The sequence below is a fragment of the Diadema antillarum genome, unplaced genomic scaffold (assembly GCF_040938485.1).
Source record: "Diadema antillarum isolate AM-2024a unplaced genomic scaffold, OU_Dant_1.0 seq00001172_RagTag, whole genome shotgun sequence".
Lineage (NCBI taxonomy): Eukaryota > Metazoa > Echinodermata > Echinoidea > Diadematoida > Diadematidae > Diadema > Diadema antillarum.
Window position 1 is genome coordinate 7302 of NW_027271975.1, and position 22009 is coordinate 29310.

The 22009-nt window shown below is 36.4% G+C and overlaps 1 protein-coding gene across 1 annotated transcript; it reads right to left on the bottom strand.

Moving 5' to 3' along the window:
• Positions 1-546: 546 nt before the first annotated feature.
• LOC139744417 (D-aspartate oxidase-like) lies at positions 547-21091 on the bottom strand. Its single transcript, XM_071654855.1, has 11 exons — positions 20952-21091; positions 20396-20613; positions 16876-16987; positions 15842-15924; positions 14214-14279; positions 12859-12913; positions 11725-11826; positions 9817-9890; positions 2574-2691; positions 1374-1475; positions 547-666 (listed from the first exon to the last, which is right to left on the bottom strand). The coding sequence occupies exons 2-11, from the start codon at positions 20587-20589 to the stop codon at positions 547-549; spliced, it is 1026 nt and encodes a 341-aa protein (XP_071510956.1). The 5' UTR covers positions 20590-20613; positions 20952-21091.
• Between the last annotated feature and the right edge of the window lie 918 nt (positions 21092-22009).

The following is a 22009-nucleotide window of genomic DNA, read 5'->3' on the forward strand; positions in this document are numbered from 1 at the left end:
ATGGAGATATTTTAAAGGTCAAGAAAAATAAAGTTGATGATAAGATAATTTTTGCTTCGTTTGACCATAACTTAAAAATGTACTTTTATATGTAGTAACCAATATATCATTTAAAAGGTATTATTTTGTACTTTATGACAGAGACCGTACTTCAAATCTTCAAATATGGACTTATCGGTTTTTGCGAACAAACTCTTCATACTTTTTTTTTCCTGACCAAAATCAAGTTTAGGAGTTGATCTATTTTGATCCTTTTTTGAGAGAGGGAAAGAGAGATAGCGAAAGAATTTTCTGTAATGTTGGAATAAATTCTTTATCAATAGAAACACAAGTTAACGGCTACTCTTTTGAAACCTCATTATCTTTCCTTCCGTGTTGATTCAATGATGTTATCTGTAAAGCCACTTATTACCATAAGTAATGCCCAACATACTTAGATATCTTAATTATCAGGGGAAAAAATAGAAAGAAAGTCTGTTTATTACTGAGAATGGGGGAGAGAGAAAGTGCAAGAGGATGGAAGCCCAAATGAATTTTCCCATTGGATCAGAGCTTTGCTTTGGGTGTAGTGCAGGAGAGTTCTTTCTGCACCAGCTTTGCAGCATCCTCTGCACAGCCCCAGTGGAGGGTGATCCCGGCCCCACCATGGCCATAGTTGTGCACCACCTGCCACAAACAAGACAGAAACATAGGTACAATAGCAACACCTTTCAGAAACTTTTAGAGCAAATTTGATATGAAGAGTCCTCATACAACAGACGATAAAAATGTGATCTTGCATCAAGAACGCAGCATTAAAGTTTCTAGATAGGGTTCTGATACGAGGAGATTCTCAGCCTTGCAATTTACTGCATGTAACAATCATAAGTGAATGTTCCTTCCCCACCCAAAGAATACATGATCATGAATTTCTTTTCAGAAAAGGGAATGAAGATAGCTTATGGGATTATCATTCTGTTTAACTTCATATAGTGACTATTTGTGTAGGGGATTCAAAAGGGATTTGTACATCCAAGGTAACTATACTCAGAAAACATTGCTTCATTAACCTATAAAAATTTTATATTCAGATGTATAAGCCTTTAATCTTATCTACATATTTCTTTTCTTTCTTTTCAAGGGGGCGGGGGACACAGAAGCACCCGATCTCCCTCTAAGTCCGGTACATTATACATACGAACTGTATTGTATATCAAACACTGGGAACATTTGGGTGGGAATTTTGGGCAGCCTGCACTCAAGTTGTATCGAATTGGTAAACAATGAATTAATGCCTATCCCCCATTGTTGGGGGGGGGGGGGGTGGGTGGGTACATGGTGGAGGTGGGAAAGATATGCACACAGACATACACTACGCAGGGGTAACTTCTTACTTTAACTTTTTCTGTTCCAAAGCTCATGGTCTCTGCCTCAACTCGAATGCCTTTGTTGCGCTGGGGTCTCAGTCCAACCCACTCTTTTAAGATCTTGGCTTCCTGATATGGATGAAAGACAGACACTGCCCTACTACAATTTTCGAGCATGTACTCAAAGAATCAAATGTTTATCTTGCATATTACTATAATTCTTCAAGCCTTCCATTGGCGCCCTATACCTCATAACATTAACGTATCATCTTCTTATGTAGTCTGTCTGGAAATATATGAGTATTTCCACTAAAAGCAAACGGGCCTACTTTTCAGGGATCCGGGGTGATTTCATGTTTCCCATGTGCATACTTCTCCCCCTTTATACAACACAATATTTCACATGACACTTAAATGAGTTGAATGAACTTATGAAATTTGCCCCCAAATTCAAACAAGCAATCGCTGGCCATTCAATATATTCGACGACAATAGCATTCAACAAAATTCTAATGAGAGGTTGCGTTGCTGCTTCCTAACCATGGGATATTCTATGACGTGTCCTCTGAGGTAAGGATCGTTATTCCGTGCAACAGGTACACTAATCTGAAAATGAAATCAGATTTATTAAGTGTATACCGAAGTTTCATTATTCCGAAACACATAAATTTCGTATACCGAGCTAGACGTTCGTTAATAAAAAAATAATGAAAGAGGGTTCGTTAATGCAAACAATAGTGGAATTATTCAAAAGGTTCATTACTCCAATTACAGGTCTGTAATTCCTGATATTTTGAAGGCACTTTAATCCCAAAGTTTAAAGGATATATTTTGAAGGTACGTAATCCAATAATTCAATAAGGTTGTCCTTTCGAAGGTTTGTCTATGCAAAATTTAAGGTTTGCTATCTCAAAGGTTTGTTAATCTGATAATGAAAGGAAGTTCGGTAATCCGAAAAAGAAAAAACAAAACAACAACAACCGCACAGAAATGAACCTTTTGAATATTGAACCACATCTTACTTTCTGATTACAAACTTTCAGAATAATCATAAACCAGGTCATTTTCATGTCATTATCCTTTTCAGTGTTATGAAACTTTGGAATAATGAAACAATAGAATAAGAAACCTTTGTAATAAAGAACTTTCACAGTCCTTTATCTGGCCCAATATGGGTTACGGATTATGGATATGTGCTATAGAGAGCACTTGCAAGATTAGTCAAACCTTCAAACTTGGTAGGATGCCGACAGCTCTCTCCCAAATCTCTTTGGAGTCTTTCGGGTCAACTTCTGTGTCCCATCGGTCAACCTGGGCCGTCCCACCTAGGGTCACGTCATCTTGCCTGTCACATGATTATAGCATTGCATCACAAATCACGTCAGCAGCTGAAAATGTACTAATATCACATTGTAATTCAAACTTTTGAAATGAAAATTGTGTCTGTGCATTTGAATATATCAAAAATATTTCAATCTGTATGAAGTAATATTAGAGATAAACTGTTACCGAAATATTTTGACATTCTCTTTTCTCTTTTTAGAGTCTTTGGTGTGACCCACCATTATCAAACCTTGATCAAATCATCAATAAACATGGATTTCCTTTTATTCTTCTTATTTTCAAATTCTCGAACCTTGGATTAGGATGCTACACATCTCGTCAAATCTACCATTTTGCAAAACCAGCAATATATGCGCGAAACTCTGTCACCAGATGAACAAACTTTTTGGGAAAGCATCTTAAGGTTCAAGCAGATACTGATAAATTGTAGTTGATTCTTGTGATGGTCGGTCACACATCATGTATATCAGCGTGCTTCTTAGGAAATACAATTGTGTTTCAAATCTAAAGAGAAAAATGCATTTCAGTACATAAGAACAGAAAATAAAGAATTCAAAGAGTCTATATATCACACTTCCTATAATATTCGAACAATCACCTGATTTCTTATCACTAGTTTTAAGTCAAATTATTCTTTGATTTCATGAATTCTGTACGCTGATGTCTGTAATTCTGACTTCAACATAACTGGAAATTCTATGAATACCACGTACATGTATAGGTATGGGAAAAGAGAGTGTAACCATGTTCTTAGACTGTACCTCTACATCATCAATCATTTTCATTATAGTCAGTAATACACTGCTTTGCACCATTCATAGCCCACTGTATCCCACAATATGCTAGTACGTTAAGAGAGAGAGAGAGAGACAGACAGACAGATAGACAAACCAACAGAAAACAAGCGCAAAGGCAAGTGAGAGCAAAATAAATGCAAAGTGAGATATATTCAGGCCTCAGCAAAGAGATGTGAGTAATGTATCTCCCCAATCCAGTTATACCAGTTGTTTTAAGACCAAGCTATTGCATACTTTAAGTTATACCAGCTTTTAAACGCTAATTTATACAACTTGTAAGATCTACCATTTACCATGCAGGTGGCAATAGTGATGGCGATACGAAGCAAATGAATAAAGATTTGAGTCAGAGGCTGAATTAACATAATGGACATGGTTGCATGGTAAATAAAAAAAGATTCAGCACTTCCTACACCTGTACTAAAGCGAAAAGAAAAGATTGCATTCTCCCAACACTAGTGTAATGGTGTAATATATCGTTATCTGCATCCATAAGCATGCTACATGCTGAGAAAGAAGAATAAAACATTCAATGTTTTATTTTCTTTCTTTTTTCATTTCATTTCATTTCATTTCATTTTATTGTTTCTGTATAGTAGGCCCTACAATATAATCAACTATGATCACTTTCAGAAATAAACACATGGTTCTTATATTCCCAATAATTTTAGTGATGCACTGTCTTAGCAGTCGACTATGAACATTATAATTATGGTTATGAATTTGCCACAATGGCGCAATTCATTTTTCAACTTGTACATGGTGTAGTGTGTAATTCAACCAAGCATTAACAGATGATAATTCCTTCACACTGACCTAATTTATCTTAATTTAATTCAATCCTTATTTAATTTGTTGTAAAACCTTGCATGTTATGTTCTTATACAGTGTATATATACATATACATATATATAAATATATATATATATATATATATATATATATATATATATACATATATATATATGTCAGGTTAATCGCATGACTCATGTTTTAAGTATAGACATAAGTATCTTTATTGATGTTTTTGAAGATCTAAAACAAATGAAAAAATAGGAAAGCAAAACAGTTCGACAAGAAAGTGTTTTTCATAGCATCATCAACATTTTCTTCCACTCCTTACTACATAAAATCCATGTAAGCATTGTACCAAGTGTTGTGAATAGCCAACAATTATTTGTAAATCAAGCAATTATGCAAATTTCTTGCTCTTTAGACTTTGGAGCCAAGATAAATAACATAGAGACAAATGGTGGGAAAACCTTAAAAAACAACATTTTTTTTTTTCAATTTCCTATTATTGTTAGGTGGGTAATATTCAACAAAATGAATAAGATCATTATGAAAGCTCATTTTACAAGATTTTGACATTGGCCAACACGCACACACATCCACACACACACACACACACACACACACACACCATATATATCCATACATAACTAAATTTAATTCTTTATTTCATTTTTCGCGAAAAACATATAGACATCACTTATTTTGGTAACAGAGAATAATGTGCATAAAATGTGATGAAAAGAATGTACAATAATTGTGTAACCTTCCAATAATTGTCATGAAAACAGAAGTGATAAGAGGGAATCAAACAGTACGCAAAATTCAAAAAATGGAGGGACCGACTAAGCTTGTGGATGTGCAAATGGGCCTCTCAGTGTATCATTATGTTTGATATATCTATAATATGTGCATATTGAATCATGTACATAAATGTACGTATTATACAATAACATTTACATGAACCCAAACACACGCACACGTACACACACACACACACATCTGGTGACTTTAATAAGAAGCAATACAGGCATGACAGAGTGACATATGCAAGAAAAGAAAATAGATTTCTCACACACAAAGATATGAGAACACAGTGAAATGTACCATACTACCGGGAGCAGGACCGGGAGTAAGTTTCAAGTATAATAGCCAATTTCGAGTCGTTGTTAGATAATCCATTCATCACCATTAATATTATTCAATGAGATGTCAGTTTATGGGGGGGGGGGGGGCGGGGGTTAAGATCATTCCTTGTTAGTGGGTGCTTGCTCTATTTAAAGGAAAAAAGACATACAATCAACAGGGGCGGATCCAGGAATTCCGTAAAGGGGAGGCACCTTTGCAAAATAAAAGGATGGGGCGTACGCAACCCCATTTTTTTTCTTTTTATTTCTTTTGTTTTCACAAAAAATAAAGAGGGGCGTCAGGTGCCCGGTGCGTCCCCCTCCGGATCCGCCACTGATCAAAGACTTAAATGCTGATTTGTGGAATTGATGTGGCCACATTCCAGAGTATGATCTGCATTTTCAACACAGATGTATAGTTTACTCACCGCATGAGCGAGTGAAAATCTGATGTTCCCGAGGGATTGATTTTGAGGATAAATTTGTATTCACCAGATTCATTGGAAACCTGTTGATAGAATTGAATGGTAAAAGCCTATTCAAAATGGTGAGAATAACCCAGGCTTTACAAGTCAGAGAGCCCGTGAACATGATTATAGGGAGCTTTAGATTTTCGCGACTGGTACGTTCAGAGAGAGAGAGAGAGAAAAACTGTTCTGAGCATGCGCAAAGTCACAAATCAAAGTCGATCTATTTATTGCTGGCGTCGTCTGAGTTTTCACTACGCGGTATGGGCTGTCTTTATGTCCATTCAATTCACGACATGTAGAGAGCCACTTCATGCACCGATCTTATGGTGGCGCCATTTTATATTCCATGGGTTGCGTTTCCGCGTAATCTAAAAAAAAAAAAAAAAAAAGCTACTTTTCAGCACGACGCAGGGAGAGAGGAGAACGTCCAACGCCATCGTTGTCGCAAACGTCCGCGCCGTAAATCTAAAGCTCCGTACCATCGAACACCACACAGGCTGGAAACACCTGCTGTAATTAGTGGGCATGATAACATTATCATACATGGTATGTTCAGTTGTGTAAAGTGTATGAGTGCTAAGAGTGTGTGTGCGCGCATTTTTTGCCTTCAAAGTCACATTCTTTGCGAAGTTACATCTACTTCATACTTCATGTGTTCACACACATAACTATATTCAACATTGACACATTCAAGCATAACAAAGTAACGGTACTAAATATATATATATATATATATATATATATATATATATATATATGCAGATCACAAACATTATGTATGCATGAATCTACGCTGCACACTAACCCTTTTTTTTTTCTATTGGTTCAACGTCTCTTTCGGAATATTACCCAGCTAACGTTTGGACGTTTTTGAAACGTTCAAAGTTTAACAAGTTTAACACAGAAAGTTTGAAGCCAGCATAAACACTTTAGATTTCTATGTCTTTTATCTATTTCGACTAGCTTTTAAATTGTACATTTACTTATTTGAATATTCATGATAAAGAAACCAATGACAAAGACGTAGCGGATCAAACATAAACGTTTTTAAACGCTTATTAAAGATGAAGTTGACTTAGGAGACCTAACAAAAACGTTTTGTGGACGTTTATAAATGACGAAGACGTAGCAGACATAATAAAAAATCCATTCATATTTCAAATTTTTTTACACAAAACCTGCATTGTGCTTTGCAATATTGAAGTCCCAACCTTGACATTGTATGTACGTTTGAAAAATGTCCATTTTAAACGAAGACGTACGGAACCTCAAAAAGAAGGGGTAAAAAGTTAAGAAAACGTTATGTGTTTGCTGGGAATGTATGCAGTTTTTCCATTTTCTCATGTTAAGATTGCGCTATAGCCTAAACATAAATGGGACAAAATGAATTTGCTGAATAGCTACAGCATCACGATGCGTCATTATTACAGGAGAGTGTGTTGTTTCAAACTATTGATAAGTATTGCAATATCAGCAAACATTAAATTTGTTACAGACACGATGTACTCCCATCATAACTAACATGGTTATAACGAAATTCTCGTTGCAACTAAGTAAAAATTCAGGTCAGAAAATTATCTTCTCTATATCTTTACATCATGCTTTACTGTCCAGCTATAATGGAGTATCGATATACACTGTAAAAAAAATAAAAATGCTGGTTTCGAGGACTTTGTTATAACAGTAGTCACTGGTATATCGCTCGTCATCACATATCGAATAAAAGCAGTTACAAATTTTTGCATATAACTTTATGATTTACATTAGTGCGCTCTCATTTTCTTGTTTGTTCACTTTTCTCTTTATCCCCCTCCTTTTCTTTCACACATTACTTTTCTCTGTCTCTCTTCCTTTCTCTTCTTGCCATTTATTGACTTCCAACCTGTTTGAGCCACCTAATGACGTCCTCTACAGGTTCCCGACATCCATTACAAATAAAAAAAAACTTTCAAAAATTCTATAACTTCCTTATTTTTCATCTAATTTCAGTCAAATTTGTACTGTTGAACTTCTAAGATTTTACTCTCTTTCTATCAGACTAACTTATATTTGGAATGGATTTCCATTTGAACTTTCTCTGCTCACAACTGCAGCAGCTAACAGCGTGAGAGTATTTGAAAAATGCGGAACCACCCCATGCCAACCTCACATGTGAATTGTTAGATTGGAGCAGCATCGCAATGCAGAGATGACAGTTCAACTAGACTTGGAATTTGTCAACACTGACAAATTAGGTGATCCGATCTATTTGGAATTCAATGATTTGAGCCATGATCCCAATAGGCATGATCATACAGGTTTCATCTGTGTTTAGGGGACATTGGCCATGTAATGTTTGGATTCTCATTTAGAAAAGGGTGTCAGACCTGCCATCTTTGGTACCGCATTCCGTATACACTAACGAAGATACAGAATGAAGTATATTTGACCTTTGACCCCATTTTGCACAGCCAAGATGGCATCTGAGCAAAAAGTGTTTATTTTGCGAAATGATTCTTGTAACATGGTCTTTGCGTGTGCAAATTATGGGAAAGAGAAGACATGTATTCACCAAGATACAGGATAAAACATTTATGACCTTTGACCCTAATTTACTCTCTAAAAAAAATCGAGTGAAAATATTCACTCTTAAAGGAGTGAATACAAAAAAAGAGTGAATTTAGAGTGAAATTGGAGTAAATTTGGAGTGAAAATGTTCATTTTCACTCGTTTAAGAGTGACCTCAGGGATCACTCCAAAATCTTCGAGTGATCCTTGACGTCACTCCAAAATGAGTGAAAATGAATATTTTCACTCTAAATTCACTCCAATTTCACTCTAAATTCACTCTTTTTTGTATTCACTCCTTTAAGAGTGAATATTTTCACTCGATTTTTTTTTAGAGAGTATATACCCAATATGGTGTCCGATCAAGTAGTTGTTATTTTATGAAATAATGTACATGGCATGAACTAAACATGTGCAAAATATTGGGCTGATAGAGGCTGTTTGTCTTGAGTGCAAAGAAAGCTGCCAAAAGAAAGAAATATGAAAATACATCGAAACTAAGCTTTAATTTCAGCCAAGTTTTTCGACATAATTTTGATGTCGTATGAAAAAATGGAGGCATACTGTCGATAACACAAAGTCCCAGCTACAACATATTAAAATCTTGGAGAAATTCACCGAAGGGTAAGTGAGGTAGTGCTCGATAAAGACAATCATGTCAATTTTCACATCTAGAAAAATTCCCTCCCATAGAGATAACACGTCAAAACGAAGTTACAGAAAGAAGTACATATTACCTTTGACCCCACTTTGCACAGACAAGATGGCATCTGAGCAAAAAGTGGTTATTTTGTGAAATGATTCTTGTAACATGGTCTTTGCGTGTGCAAAATATGGGAAAGATAGGACATGCATTCCCCAAGCTACAGGATGAAACCTTTATGACCTTCGACCCTAATTTACATACCCAAGATGGTGTCCAATCAAGTAGTTGTTATTTTATGAAATAATGTACGTGACACGAACTAAATATGTGCAAAATATGGGGGTGATAGGGGCTGTTCTTTCTGAGTTAGTGCAAATAAAGTTGCAAAGAGAAAGAAATATGAAAATACATCGAAGATAATCTTTAATTTCAACCAAGTTTTTTGACGTGATAGCGACATCGTATGAAAAAACGGCGAGCACAGTAACGATAGCCCAAAGTCTCAGCTACAACATATTAAAATCTGGGAAGGGTATAGTGAGGTAGTGCTGGATAAAGACAATCATGTCAATTTTCACATCTAGAAAAATTCCAGAAACTACATGTACCATAATGTTCTCAATTATGGGTATGTGTAGAACGAAGAGCAAAGGGCAAAATCACTATGGCAACCATCATGCGCACGAGAGAGAGAGAGAGAGAGAGAGAGAGAGAGAGAGAGAGAGACCGTTCCCTACAGTAACTCACCTTGGTATATAGTAAAACGCTCCCTCGCTCTTTGAGGAATGGCCTACAAAGTCATTTGTGTATTGTTTGGATAACTGGACAGGAAACATGTATTTGTAAACAGATGGGAAAGAAAACAGGCAATGAGGTCATTCAGCATTTAAATTGTCACTTGTGTCAAGGATAGATAGACGTATACTGTTCTCTTACTGTCGTTTTGCAAAAGATATTTTTCATCGATCATCAAATTAACACAAAAGTACCACTATTTGCATAGACAGATATTGAAACTTCAAAGGTTCATTGTTTTATTCAAATTGAGGATGATCCCTATGGTACTTTGTTTGCTTTTCTTCGTCCTAACAGGTGGAGATGAATTTGTCGCAATGCTGCAATTCCCAACATGATACATGTATTAGAGTCCGGGGCAGCAGGAGGTGTTTTTTTTTTTTTGGGGGGGGGGGGGGGGGAGGGGGGGGGGGGCAGTGGGGCACCTTTAGGAAGCTACTACGATCTTTAATTCTTAGTACTCTAAATTTACAAATTAGGAATTCCTTATTTTCATTCACCGCAAATTGCGATGAGTTTTTGCTTCTAAGACCGCAAGTTTTTGATTCGCCTTTGTTTTTAATTTACTATTTTTCAAAGTACATGCATACATGAAGGTAATACAGGATAGGGTGATAGAGTGTGTATTGTGATATTTAAGGATTGAGTGGACTCTCCGATGGAATAAAAATGCGCACCAAAATGAAATACAAAATTGACAACAATCTCATGAAATGAGCAGCAAGAGATACGATGATAAAGCATTTGTAACTACAACTGTATAACATGCACACAAATCTGGTGTTAAGTGTGACTAAAACTGTATTTAATGCAATGACGAGCGTGTAAAAAATTTAAATGAGCAATAATTATGTTGCACATTCACACAAGGCTTTTCTCTGCCTTATAGAGAAGATTTTGATATTGCCTGTTGTGCTATGAATAGTGACAGTTGAGGAACATTTTTTGGGGGGTCTATTTGTCATCAAAACCACGATGTCACGGTGGTTTGTGAACAGCTTCCCCAGCAAGACACACAATGTGCCTAGCGAGAGGCATTTCCCACTTTAGTTGACAGATAATTTATATCTTCGATGGATAACGTCAAGGAACATTCTATCCAAGTCCTATAGCACGCTGCAGAGCCTTACGAATATGTTACTCACCATGGATTGTGTGACTTTGGTATAGTTGGAAAAGCAGAATGGTATAGAAAATTTAACTTCACTGTATTGAGGATAAACACACAAATAACTACTGACACACACATACTATTATATCACTTATATCATACTCACATTGACAGACAGACACTTAACACACTCAACCAAGGCACAATGAAGTTACAATAGCCTTTATTGCTTCCTCCTTTTTCATTATACAGTAATCTAAAGTGAAACAGGGAACTTCCTTGAATTCGTTATATCGAAATTTTGTTATGTTGAAATAGTAGAGTGCGTAAAGGTGTGTGGATGATAACTTTAGGACATGACTTTTCGCTCGATGCATTTTGTAATAGAATTTCGTTATTATCAACCTTGCTCGTTGTATAACGGGAGTGCACTGTACACACACAGGTTGATAAGGTGTAGCTTCGCCCACTCACATATACAGATATGCACAGTTTCATTTGAATACGCAGTGCTATTCCTGAATACGTCGTCTACAAAATTGATTCGGGAAGGACAGGACAACGGACGGACAACCCATGGCAGCCACACTTAATGGTGGAAACGTACAGAAGGACAGAGAATATATATGTAAACAAAAATCATGAACTTTCATTCATTCTGTCTGCACTATTATGCTGTCATTGCTATAGCCATTTTAAGTAAATTTTACAGGAATATGTGACAATTCCTGCGGTGATTCGCGACTTACCCTGATGACTTGGCCTCGGACTGGTCTCACAGACTCATCGTTGGCAAGAAATCTCGACCACAACCCTGTACAATTCACCACGACATCATACTGGCCAGAGAGCTGGAGGGGTTACCACGGAAACGGAGGAGAGACAAGAAACAACGAAATGCCTGGGATCGGGAGAGGGGACTGACTTCATCAATAAGTGACCGAATAACACTAAGTAAAACCTTCTGTATAGAATGATTTTCACAATTTAAGATCAAGTTGGTTGTTCTGTTCTTGTTGTTGTTTTTATTTCTGCTGCAGGCTTTCGAAACTACATGAAAAACTACCCACCTTATCCAGTAATAATACTGTGCACCAGGTACATGTATATATTCATGAAGTCGTGATCGACTTTGTTATATCCGTTTGTTGTATATATACCACGCTTTTTAAACTAACTGCTATGAGTCCTGTATAAAACTGGGCCCCATTTCATAAAAGATGTTAGGATAGCAACTCTTGCTGGAATGTCAACTTCCAATGACAACAGCCAATCAGGAAGCTGGATTCTTGTCGATACCATGACAATTGCCATTCCAGCAAGAGTTGCTATCATAACATCTTTTATGAAATGGGGCCCTGGAGTTAGAAAGAATACACATGGCCTATACGTCTCGACACGAGCTATCTGCACGTGAATTTTTGTTTTCGAAAGGGCAAATATAAATATACTCCACGAGAACGTTTACATTTATATGTGGTAAAACGTTTAATGCCATTTTAGGTTTTATCACTTTTATGTAATATTTCTCGTGGAGCAAATTTGATATTGAATTTTGGTCTTGTTTCTAAAGAAATACAAAACAACAATAGGAGTTATATTTGTACTGTAGAACAACATAATTTCTTCATTTTCTGCCTCGGTTTCAATAGCTCATAAAAAAGACTCTAGACAAGAGAACCAACAAGAATAGACAAAATAATGATATACGATATAATATACATGTACAGTGTGTAGACATAATCATACACTTCTTAAAACCAAACCATATATTGTATTGCCTCCAACAGTAACTTGAAACATTGTTCTATAGGGAGTAGAAATTATGTTTCTGTTGCTAAGCTTCACAAAATAAATGTACAAATAAACTCTACTCAGTATACCTCAGCAAAACTGGATATTCTCCGCTGCATCAAAATACCACCATTCTTCTGGAATCTGTCGAAAAAAACACCAATAACAATAGTGTCAAGGACACGCACTTTTGAAACATGCCACCTGCATGGATTATTCTGGTATCATTCAGCATAATAAATAGTCATAGTTCATTGCAGTATTCATGAGAGGAAAAGAATTTAATATGAAGTGATTTATTAGACCTTTTTGTGCCTAGACATGTACACTTGTAGCTTATATTTCATTAGCATCAAATAATCCATTCAAATTCGACATAGATGCAGAGGCAGCAAGCCTTACGTATGGCAGAGTAAAAAAAAAATCTGTCACTTCAGACTGTCATATTCCATACATCACTGTAAATTTTGCTTACAGAATTTCTAAAGCCTCTTCATTGCAAGGCTTTATGAGTAATCCGCTAAAATTACCAATTAAGAAAATTAGGTTCCTATCTAATTCTCTAAATAATGGGCCAGTTCTTGTAGATTTCGGTATGTCTCTATAAAATGGAGATTTTATGATTGTAACCACTTCCATTCAATCTTTGCAATACAATCATATTATCTGACAGGACACATGAACAGATTTGATAACAACAGTGCATTCCTTCAAAACCCTATCATGACATAGCGATATGGATCGTAATTAAATGATTGGCTGAGAGATATCTCAACTGAAACATAACCTTGTATCTTTTTTTTTGTTATTGCAAGTATGCATGCATAATTGTATATAATTTTATTTGTATCATTTGATATCCTTTGCAAAGTTGAATGTATACGTTTGTGATAGAATTCCTGATTTAGTCTGTGTTGTGTTCTGTTGGAAAAAAAGAAGAAGAATGAAACAAATTAACTGAAATGAACTGAAACTTAATTATCACATGAAAAGTCTTTACTTCGTTTATCAAAAAGACTAACTTTCTTTTCAAAGGGCCCTAGTTATGAATAGTATCAATAACCCCCTTTCTGCACCCAGCTGCATGGGCTGTAAACACGTTGGATTTGTTTGGGTGCTCAAATCAGTTAGCTTTGCTGGCCTGGGGAAATTGCAAAAATGGTTGACACGGGCTTTAAATAACAATGCGCATTACTTTAGGGGGCGACAAACGGTAGAGTTACCAACCCATGTAACTTTGAAACAGTTCAGAGCACACACAGTCTTGCTTTGTCAGTTTGCGATTGTTCCAAAGTTACTATCGAGCAGCCATTTTCTACAAACGCCCTGTGAAATGGCATTATTCGCATATATATGCCTAAAAATGACTCCATTGAGCTATACGTTCTGCTACAAATAGCATACGATCAGTCATATATTGTGTGATGCACTGAAGTTTGAATACCTCTCTGTCAGAAATGGAATATATCTGTGGCTCTCACACATGAGGGTGGTGTAGAACCAGCCATATCTAGGGAAGTGAAACAGAATTGAAGGATTCACATATGCATTTTGCACATTGTACACTCGTAAGCAATACCTCATCTACATTTATTATACGGTACCATCATGTATTATCAAATACGTTGATATATAATGTACTGCAGACTGTTTTAAAAGTATATTTTACTATACACCTGTTGGATGGCAAACAAAGAAACTCAACTCTAGACAAAAACAAAAATGTTATCCCAATGAACAAAACTTAAACACATCTTAAAGATAGAATTATCCTTCCAAACTATGAATTTTAGCATACACTTGTAAGTATAAAAGTAACGTTGTCAGCAAAACACACGGATCTCTATCATACAAAAAGATGAAATAAAAGTGAATCGTATATATTACCGAATAAGGGCAGCTTATGCTGTTAAAATATGCATTTCCAATTTTACACCCCTGTCGGAGTTTACTCAGGACTAGTCTTCAACTGGAATAACCCTATAAAGCCCAAGGGGGGGGGGGGGGGGGGGGGGGGGGGAGGAGGGCACATTGTGCCCCCCCCCCTACCAGATTTTCATTTGCCACTCCTTAGCCCTTTATCTGATTTCAACCAAATTTGGTGACCTTTCCTAAAATCTTATTGCAAACATTTTGGTATGAAATTTAGCTATATCTGATGTTGCTGGTTGCCATGGCAACCATACACTGACAACCATGTCAGCCAGATATTGCATCATTTTTCTGTTTCCATTTCATTTAACAACATTACAGTGTATACCCCATGAAATGAAGGTTTCTTGGCTGAAATTTGTGGAAGGAGCAAAATTTGAAGTAATTATGGTCCTGGAAAGTGTTTCTTATTATTTCCTTTGTTTTTTTATGTGACAAAGGCATAAAACAATAGATATAATAGAGATAATTGAAAACAATAATATTTCCTAAAGATTGCCCTTCTATTTTGTGTTATTTTGATCCCTTCACCCAAGTTATGCCTCTAATGTCATAAGTTTATCACATTGTTAATTGGCAATCTCAAAATTCTACTATTATGCAAATATGAAATATCATAACTACATGTACCCATTCCGAACATTTCATCTCAGGTCTCATAATGTACTACTTTATGCAGATATGAATAGCGCCTCCATGCGGTGACCTTGAGAAATTTCAACCATAACAAATAACAAGATTTCACTTGCTTATCATTTGTGGCAAATATGAAAATGATTGGCTTATAATAAGACATATATAATGGGGATAAAGATATTATACAGAAAAAACATGTTTTTAGCATATTTCCTATGTATTTCTTCATATTTTGGCGAATAGCGCTCTCCATAGGTGACATTGAGAAAATTCAAATCTATGGTCATGTAGAGTATGAGTTACTCTACCCATGTGCCAAATATGACGATGATACATCAAATAATAGAAAAGTTATATAAAGGGGGGGGGGGGGGGGCACAATGTGCCCCCCCCCCCCCCCCCCCCCCCCCCCCTTGGGCCTGCGAGGGGTCAAAATAGCTTGGGCTTTATAGGGTTAAAGATAGAGAGCAAAGGAAAGACAGACTTTGAAAAAAAAAATCTCACTTGAAGGAAGGAAACAGAAGTTGCAGCTCTTTCTCAGGAACAATGCGGAAGTCAATCACGTCATCTTTCCACTTCGGTTCTGGCTATAAAAGGCAAATAGTAAAAAAAAAACACTAATACTAGATTATTGTCAGTCCAAATCAATCTAATTATTATCTCCATTATTGTCACTGTCTTTCTCAATCTGTCATTTCCTTAATGACCTATTTCTGGCCTGAATGTTATTTGATATGCACGTGGATGACCCAAGGTACAAGTGGATTCTTATACGCCATCTATAAGGGATGTTTTTTATCTCCTTTTTTTTTTCTTTGCAGTTCTTTTGGGGTGTGTCCTATACAATTTTGCAGGGTTTTCGCTATGGTTTTGAACCAAGTAGAGATCTTGAGGTTTGAGTGCACTGTCTAAAGCAGTCACAGTGTAATCGTAATGTATAGTTACCCACGTTTCATTTTACCTGAGTGCGTTTACACCAAATCCGACGGCACGGGTCACGGAAGGAGGTTTTTGCTATGGTGTGCAAAAAGGAACCATGTCTGGTTCTGTTACAATATCACTTCCCCGCTTATAATTTTGTTACAAAATTAATCTTGTACAGTTGATTTTGTTGCTCTTGATTTTGACATAAGAATAACATTCTGAGTCAGTGATTTTGTTTCGAGTTAGTGCTTCTTTTGTAACAGAACCAGACACGATTCCATTTGGCGCATCATAGTAGCAAAAACCCGGCCCATTGCTCGTGCCGTACGTGTTGTAAATGCAGCATAAGAAGTATCAATGCATTGTGTATCTCATTTCGATGGAGTGTATGCTTTGTAAATTCACTACACGTACACCATTATGTTCTCCCAAAATGTTTTCAATTTGCATATCATAATAATTCGACGTAGAATACTTGGTAGAACACAAAGAAAATGCAATCAATGGGTTACAGTCTGTGAGCATGGTATATGCATGCTATTATAATCATGACAAAGGAAACATGTTTTGTGCGATATGTCTCTGGAAAGCAAAATTTAATGTATTTAGCTCACCACATTGTGTTTGTAGATGTTGTAACCAGAAGTGAAGTGAACACCAGATTTCCCAGCATTTGTGGAGAGAACAATTTTCCGCAGATGTTTGAAGGTGGAAGAAAACCATCTCCTGCGGGAACATGTCCACACGAGCTTCATACAGTCAGTACATTATACAAAACATGAGTAATATAGTATTTTCCCTGTTTTTGGTGTTTTTGCATGACTTTTCGTGTACATCTCACCCACTCTTCTACCTTAATCTAATTGTTGTCTAAATCTACACTTGAGAGCCCGACAGAGATTCGAAAATATAAAGCACGCCTACGACACTTAAAATCTAAGAACTTTGATCTCTGTGGTGGGCCCTGCTATGAAATTGAGATTTTGTGTGAAAAGGAATTAGGAAAAGGTAATACAAGTTTCCTCATAATATTCCTAGAGTTGAATATGGAAAGCAGAATATTAACAGAAATCTTTTTACTCTAGATTCTCTCTCTTCCTCTCTACTATATCATATATATGTATATATATAAACAATTTGAATGACCGTGCATCATAATAACGAACAAAAAACGTCGAACCCCTTGATTTTACGTGAGGACCTAATAGAGGTGAAATGGGTCAACCGAGTCAATCTTAAGTTTTTCATATTTTTTGAAAGAGCTTTTCTTCTTCCACATTATTCTCTAGTTTGGGATCAGAACATGAATGGGAAAGTGTGCTTTCCCCGGTTTTTCTATGGAGTAGAATGATTTGGTATGTCTTAGAGGCCCTTTTTTTCATTTCTTGAATCCTTTGCACACCCTTCACTTTTTAGTCTATAATAACTATTGAAAGAATAACGCTAGTATACTGCTTTGAAAGTTGGCATTATTCATGGACAGAATGTGTTGATATTAGAACATTCTTAAGTTCAGCTTAAAGGACAAGTTCACCTTCATTAACATAAGGATTGAGAGAATGTAGCAATATCAGTAGAACACATCAGTGAAAGTTTGAGGAAAATCGGACAATCCGTTCAAAAGTTATGAATTTTTGAAGTTTTAGTGCAGATGAGAAGACTACTGCAGTGTAGGATGTCACATGCGTGCAACAACATAAGGAAAATATAAAGAGAATTTCACAAAATTTCATCTTTTGAAAAAAAGTAAACAATCCCTTGACTCGTTACTGACATATGTTATGGGTAATATTATTCCCATTGCCTTAGAAAGAGGCAAGTCAATTGCTCTTTTATTATGCGAAAAAAGTGAAAATATGTTGAATTTTCTTTACATTTTTTAATATTGTTGTACTTATATGACATCACGAGCCTCAGTAGTCTCCTCATCCAGCGGTTCCAACACAAAAAATTTTAAAAATTCATAACTTTTGCATCGATTGTCCAATTTTCCTCAAATTTTCACTGATGTGTTCTACTAATATTGCATTCTCTCAATCCTTATGTTTATGAAGGTGGACTTGTCCTTTAATCTGATTGTAATCCTTTCATTGTTGTTGCTCCTGTTACATCCTGTGTAATTGTCCATTTCATCACACAGCTATAAGCATGACTTTGTAAAGATTAAATGCTTGAATAGACCCTGTACTTCAGAGCCTCTTTTCTCATACAGCTCATACTTTTCCAGAGTGTGTGCTTTCTTTCCAGTATGTAGATAGGTTAGGAGAGTCCATTTGTGAATCGAGTTACGTACATCATTCTAAAGCTTAGAGTCTGCTCTTTCAGAATCTGTCTTTAACTGGAAATCCATGTCTGGCGACTTTTTGTTGGTTTTGTGATGCAGGGTCACACACACACACACACACACACACACACACATCTACATAAAGATACTGTGTCCTCAAAACAGCATAATCTAATTAGGTCACATGTTACTGGCAGCCAGTTGTTTGTCTGATACTCCTGTGGAAAGGCCAATATCCGGGCTGGTGACAGCAATCTCAATGCAAGGACGGCAACTATACAGTGCCCTTTGGAACGGCAGTCGAAGCGACTGAAAGGCATTTTTTTTTTTACCATTTACAGCTGAAACACATACCCAGCTTTACTGCTTTACTGTAGTTTTAAAATGTGAGATCGGGATAGAAATATCGAATGTATAAAAATGTTAATCCGTATAATCAATGTTAATATTGTTAATTATACAAAATGTGAACAATAGCTAAAATGAAATTGCTTCTATAGAATAAATCGTCCACAGGGTTATGGTTTATTGAGAAAAATAGTGGTATCTCCTTATATTTTAGGCTTTATTAGAAAATTTTAATATGGTAGAATGTTTTCTGATACAACCGACCTACGCATTTGCATCAAACGTGACATCTCGAACATTTTTAAATCACAGATCCACCGTTAAACGGTAAACCTACCTTTGAAATGCCATCAGGCCCATGTGTATAGGAGAGTCATGTATGCTCTGCACATAACAGAACAATAACTTTACTTCTCTAGTGCAGAGCCGAATTAAATCCCGTTGAAATTGTCAAACACACCTCCACACACAAAATGAAATATATACAACATACTTGCCAACATTTTGAAATCCTGAAGAGGTAGATTTTGCGAGGGAGCGAAGCGACCAAGCCCGAGCGCGCTTGCGCGCGAGGGGGGGGGGGGGGGGGGGGGTGAAGAGGGTTTGAGAGGGGTATCCTTCCTCACATGGTGTGGACTTTTTTGTTTTCCAATATCAAAATATGAGATTTGGTGCATGCTTTTTAACCTTTTTAAAGGGTTCTTGGTATTGATAAAAAAACATATAATCCAAGTAAATCTATGAACTATTTTGTAGACTATGCATATAAAAATAAAATCAGACATATTGGTAAATAATTTTTGTAGGCTAAAGCATAATATTATGTGAAAATGTAATCAAACATATTGGCAAATAATTTATCCCCTTATAGTGTACTTTCTATTGTGGAGGTATAAAGATGAATAAGACATAATATTGCCCTCACCAAACCTAAAATAATTAGCAGATGACCTGGCTGTGAGATTCCTGTACGTGGCAGATTTTGCTCTCTTCTGCAGTGTTTGGGAGGGTTTCCATACGTAGCATTCACTCTTGCAGAACGTGAGCTACCAAAACATTACTATTATGCATGGTTCTAGCTACACGTACACGTGTACAGTAAGTCTTGCACGCACTTAGTGCGCCACTGCATTGTGCATATAACATGTGTGCATATTAGAAGGCTGAATACGGCGTTTTTGAGGAACGAGTTCCTTGAAAGTATTATTAGTACATGTATTCTAATTACTAACTTGTTTTAGGGAATTAACGCACAATGAAGAGAAAATATGACTTCATTATGGTAGGTTTGCTACAAAATCGGTAGATAAGAAGAGAAAATCGGTAGCCGGTCAAAACCTCTAAAAAGCGGTAGAGTTAGCAAGTATGATACAAAAATGATGATATCTTCAGTAATCTATATAGGATTGAAGAAAGCGGCTAACTACCCTATGTAGGATTACAGTAGAAAAAGAAAATATAAATACTTCTTTCAAGACAGAAATGTCCATTTCCATACTCACATCACATCTTCATCTGGCGTACCAACAACCAAGTAAGGCTGTAGGCAACCTGCCGCCCCATCAGACGTCGTGTCCGGCGAGAACTTCTCAGCAAGGATCGTAACATCAGCATCTGGGCAGAGAGTCTGGATGTTGACTGCCGTGGCAACGCCAATGATGCCAGCTCCTACCACTGCTACTTTATGCCTTGGCATGACTAAGATGTTTTGCAATGGGTCCTACAGACAAAAAGCAATGAACTGAATGCGTTGTCTGAGTACAAAATATGAGAACAACTATTATGACTATAGAGATTCAAACCGAGTAATATGTCTACATCGATTGGGGTTGAGAATGAAAATCAGGTTCAAAGGTAATTTTTGGCCAAACAGTCAATCGGATTGAGATACTGTATGACACGTAATAAACAACGTTATTGACAACATGCAGATTAAAATGAAGAGTGGTATAGCTTTTTACATGCTTGAAGACTAACGGAATACACACACACCTGATTGTTTGATAGGCTCCTCAGAAATGCTAACTTGGTGAAAGAGGTAGTGTGATTATTACTTACAGCGAAAGATCAGTCTATAGCGTTGGGGATATTGCTCCGCAGAGATTACAGTTCGTCTGGCTTCAAGGAACCCCTGTCTTATAGTTTAGGAGACGAATCGACATAGTTAAAACAAAACATAAAATGTTGTAACAAGTAACACTGGTCCAAAGAGATGAAAGTTTCTGCCTATAATATAAACCGTATTGTATACTAGGCCAGCAAGCATGTCATTCCGCGTGACAAAATAATTCTTACACCCGATCAAATAGGTGCGTATTGTTCCCTGTGTGGACACTGAGTCGAGTAGGCCTATTATACAATATGTGGACGACCTTCCCAGTGATGACTCAGTCTCTTCGGCTGGAACATTGGAAACGTCAACAGGTTTTGTTTAACAACACTGCGAATGTTGACTCTGGTGCAAAACGCAGGTTTGTAAAGTTAATTCAGATCTATGAAGATAATGCTTATTATTTGGCTACTCTTCTCATAAACAGTATTTACGTAGACTCACTAGTGAAGGGCAGATCATTTTGATACAGACGTCTAGATTTAAACACGTAAAAAGCATCTATACTGCCCCCTTATATACAACAACAACCAAAATACAATACAAAATGTATTGACTTGTATACCACTCTAATTATCGTTCATTCACTTTCAGAGTTTACCACTTAGTATTTACAATAATGACAATAATTATGATTAGAACCCTGATGATAATAAGAATAACAACAATGATAATACAAATAATAAGAACAATAATAACAATGCTTATAAAGAGCCCGTAACACATAGTGTATGTCACCACGCGCTTAACTCTTTATGTGTCACGATGTAATCCCATTGTGTGCCATTTTATTCTGAGACAGCATTGTAAGCCATGCGTTGAGAAAAGAATGAATGTATAATGTTCAATGGTACACAGTTTAATGTTTATTTAGACTGCAAAAAAAAAAAGAAAGATGGGTTTTCAATGGAGATTTGGAGCTGTTAATTTTGGTAATTTTATTCCAAAATAAGAAATATAATTACGTAAATATTTGTGCTACATAAAATTTGGTTCCTTTTCTTGG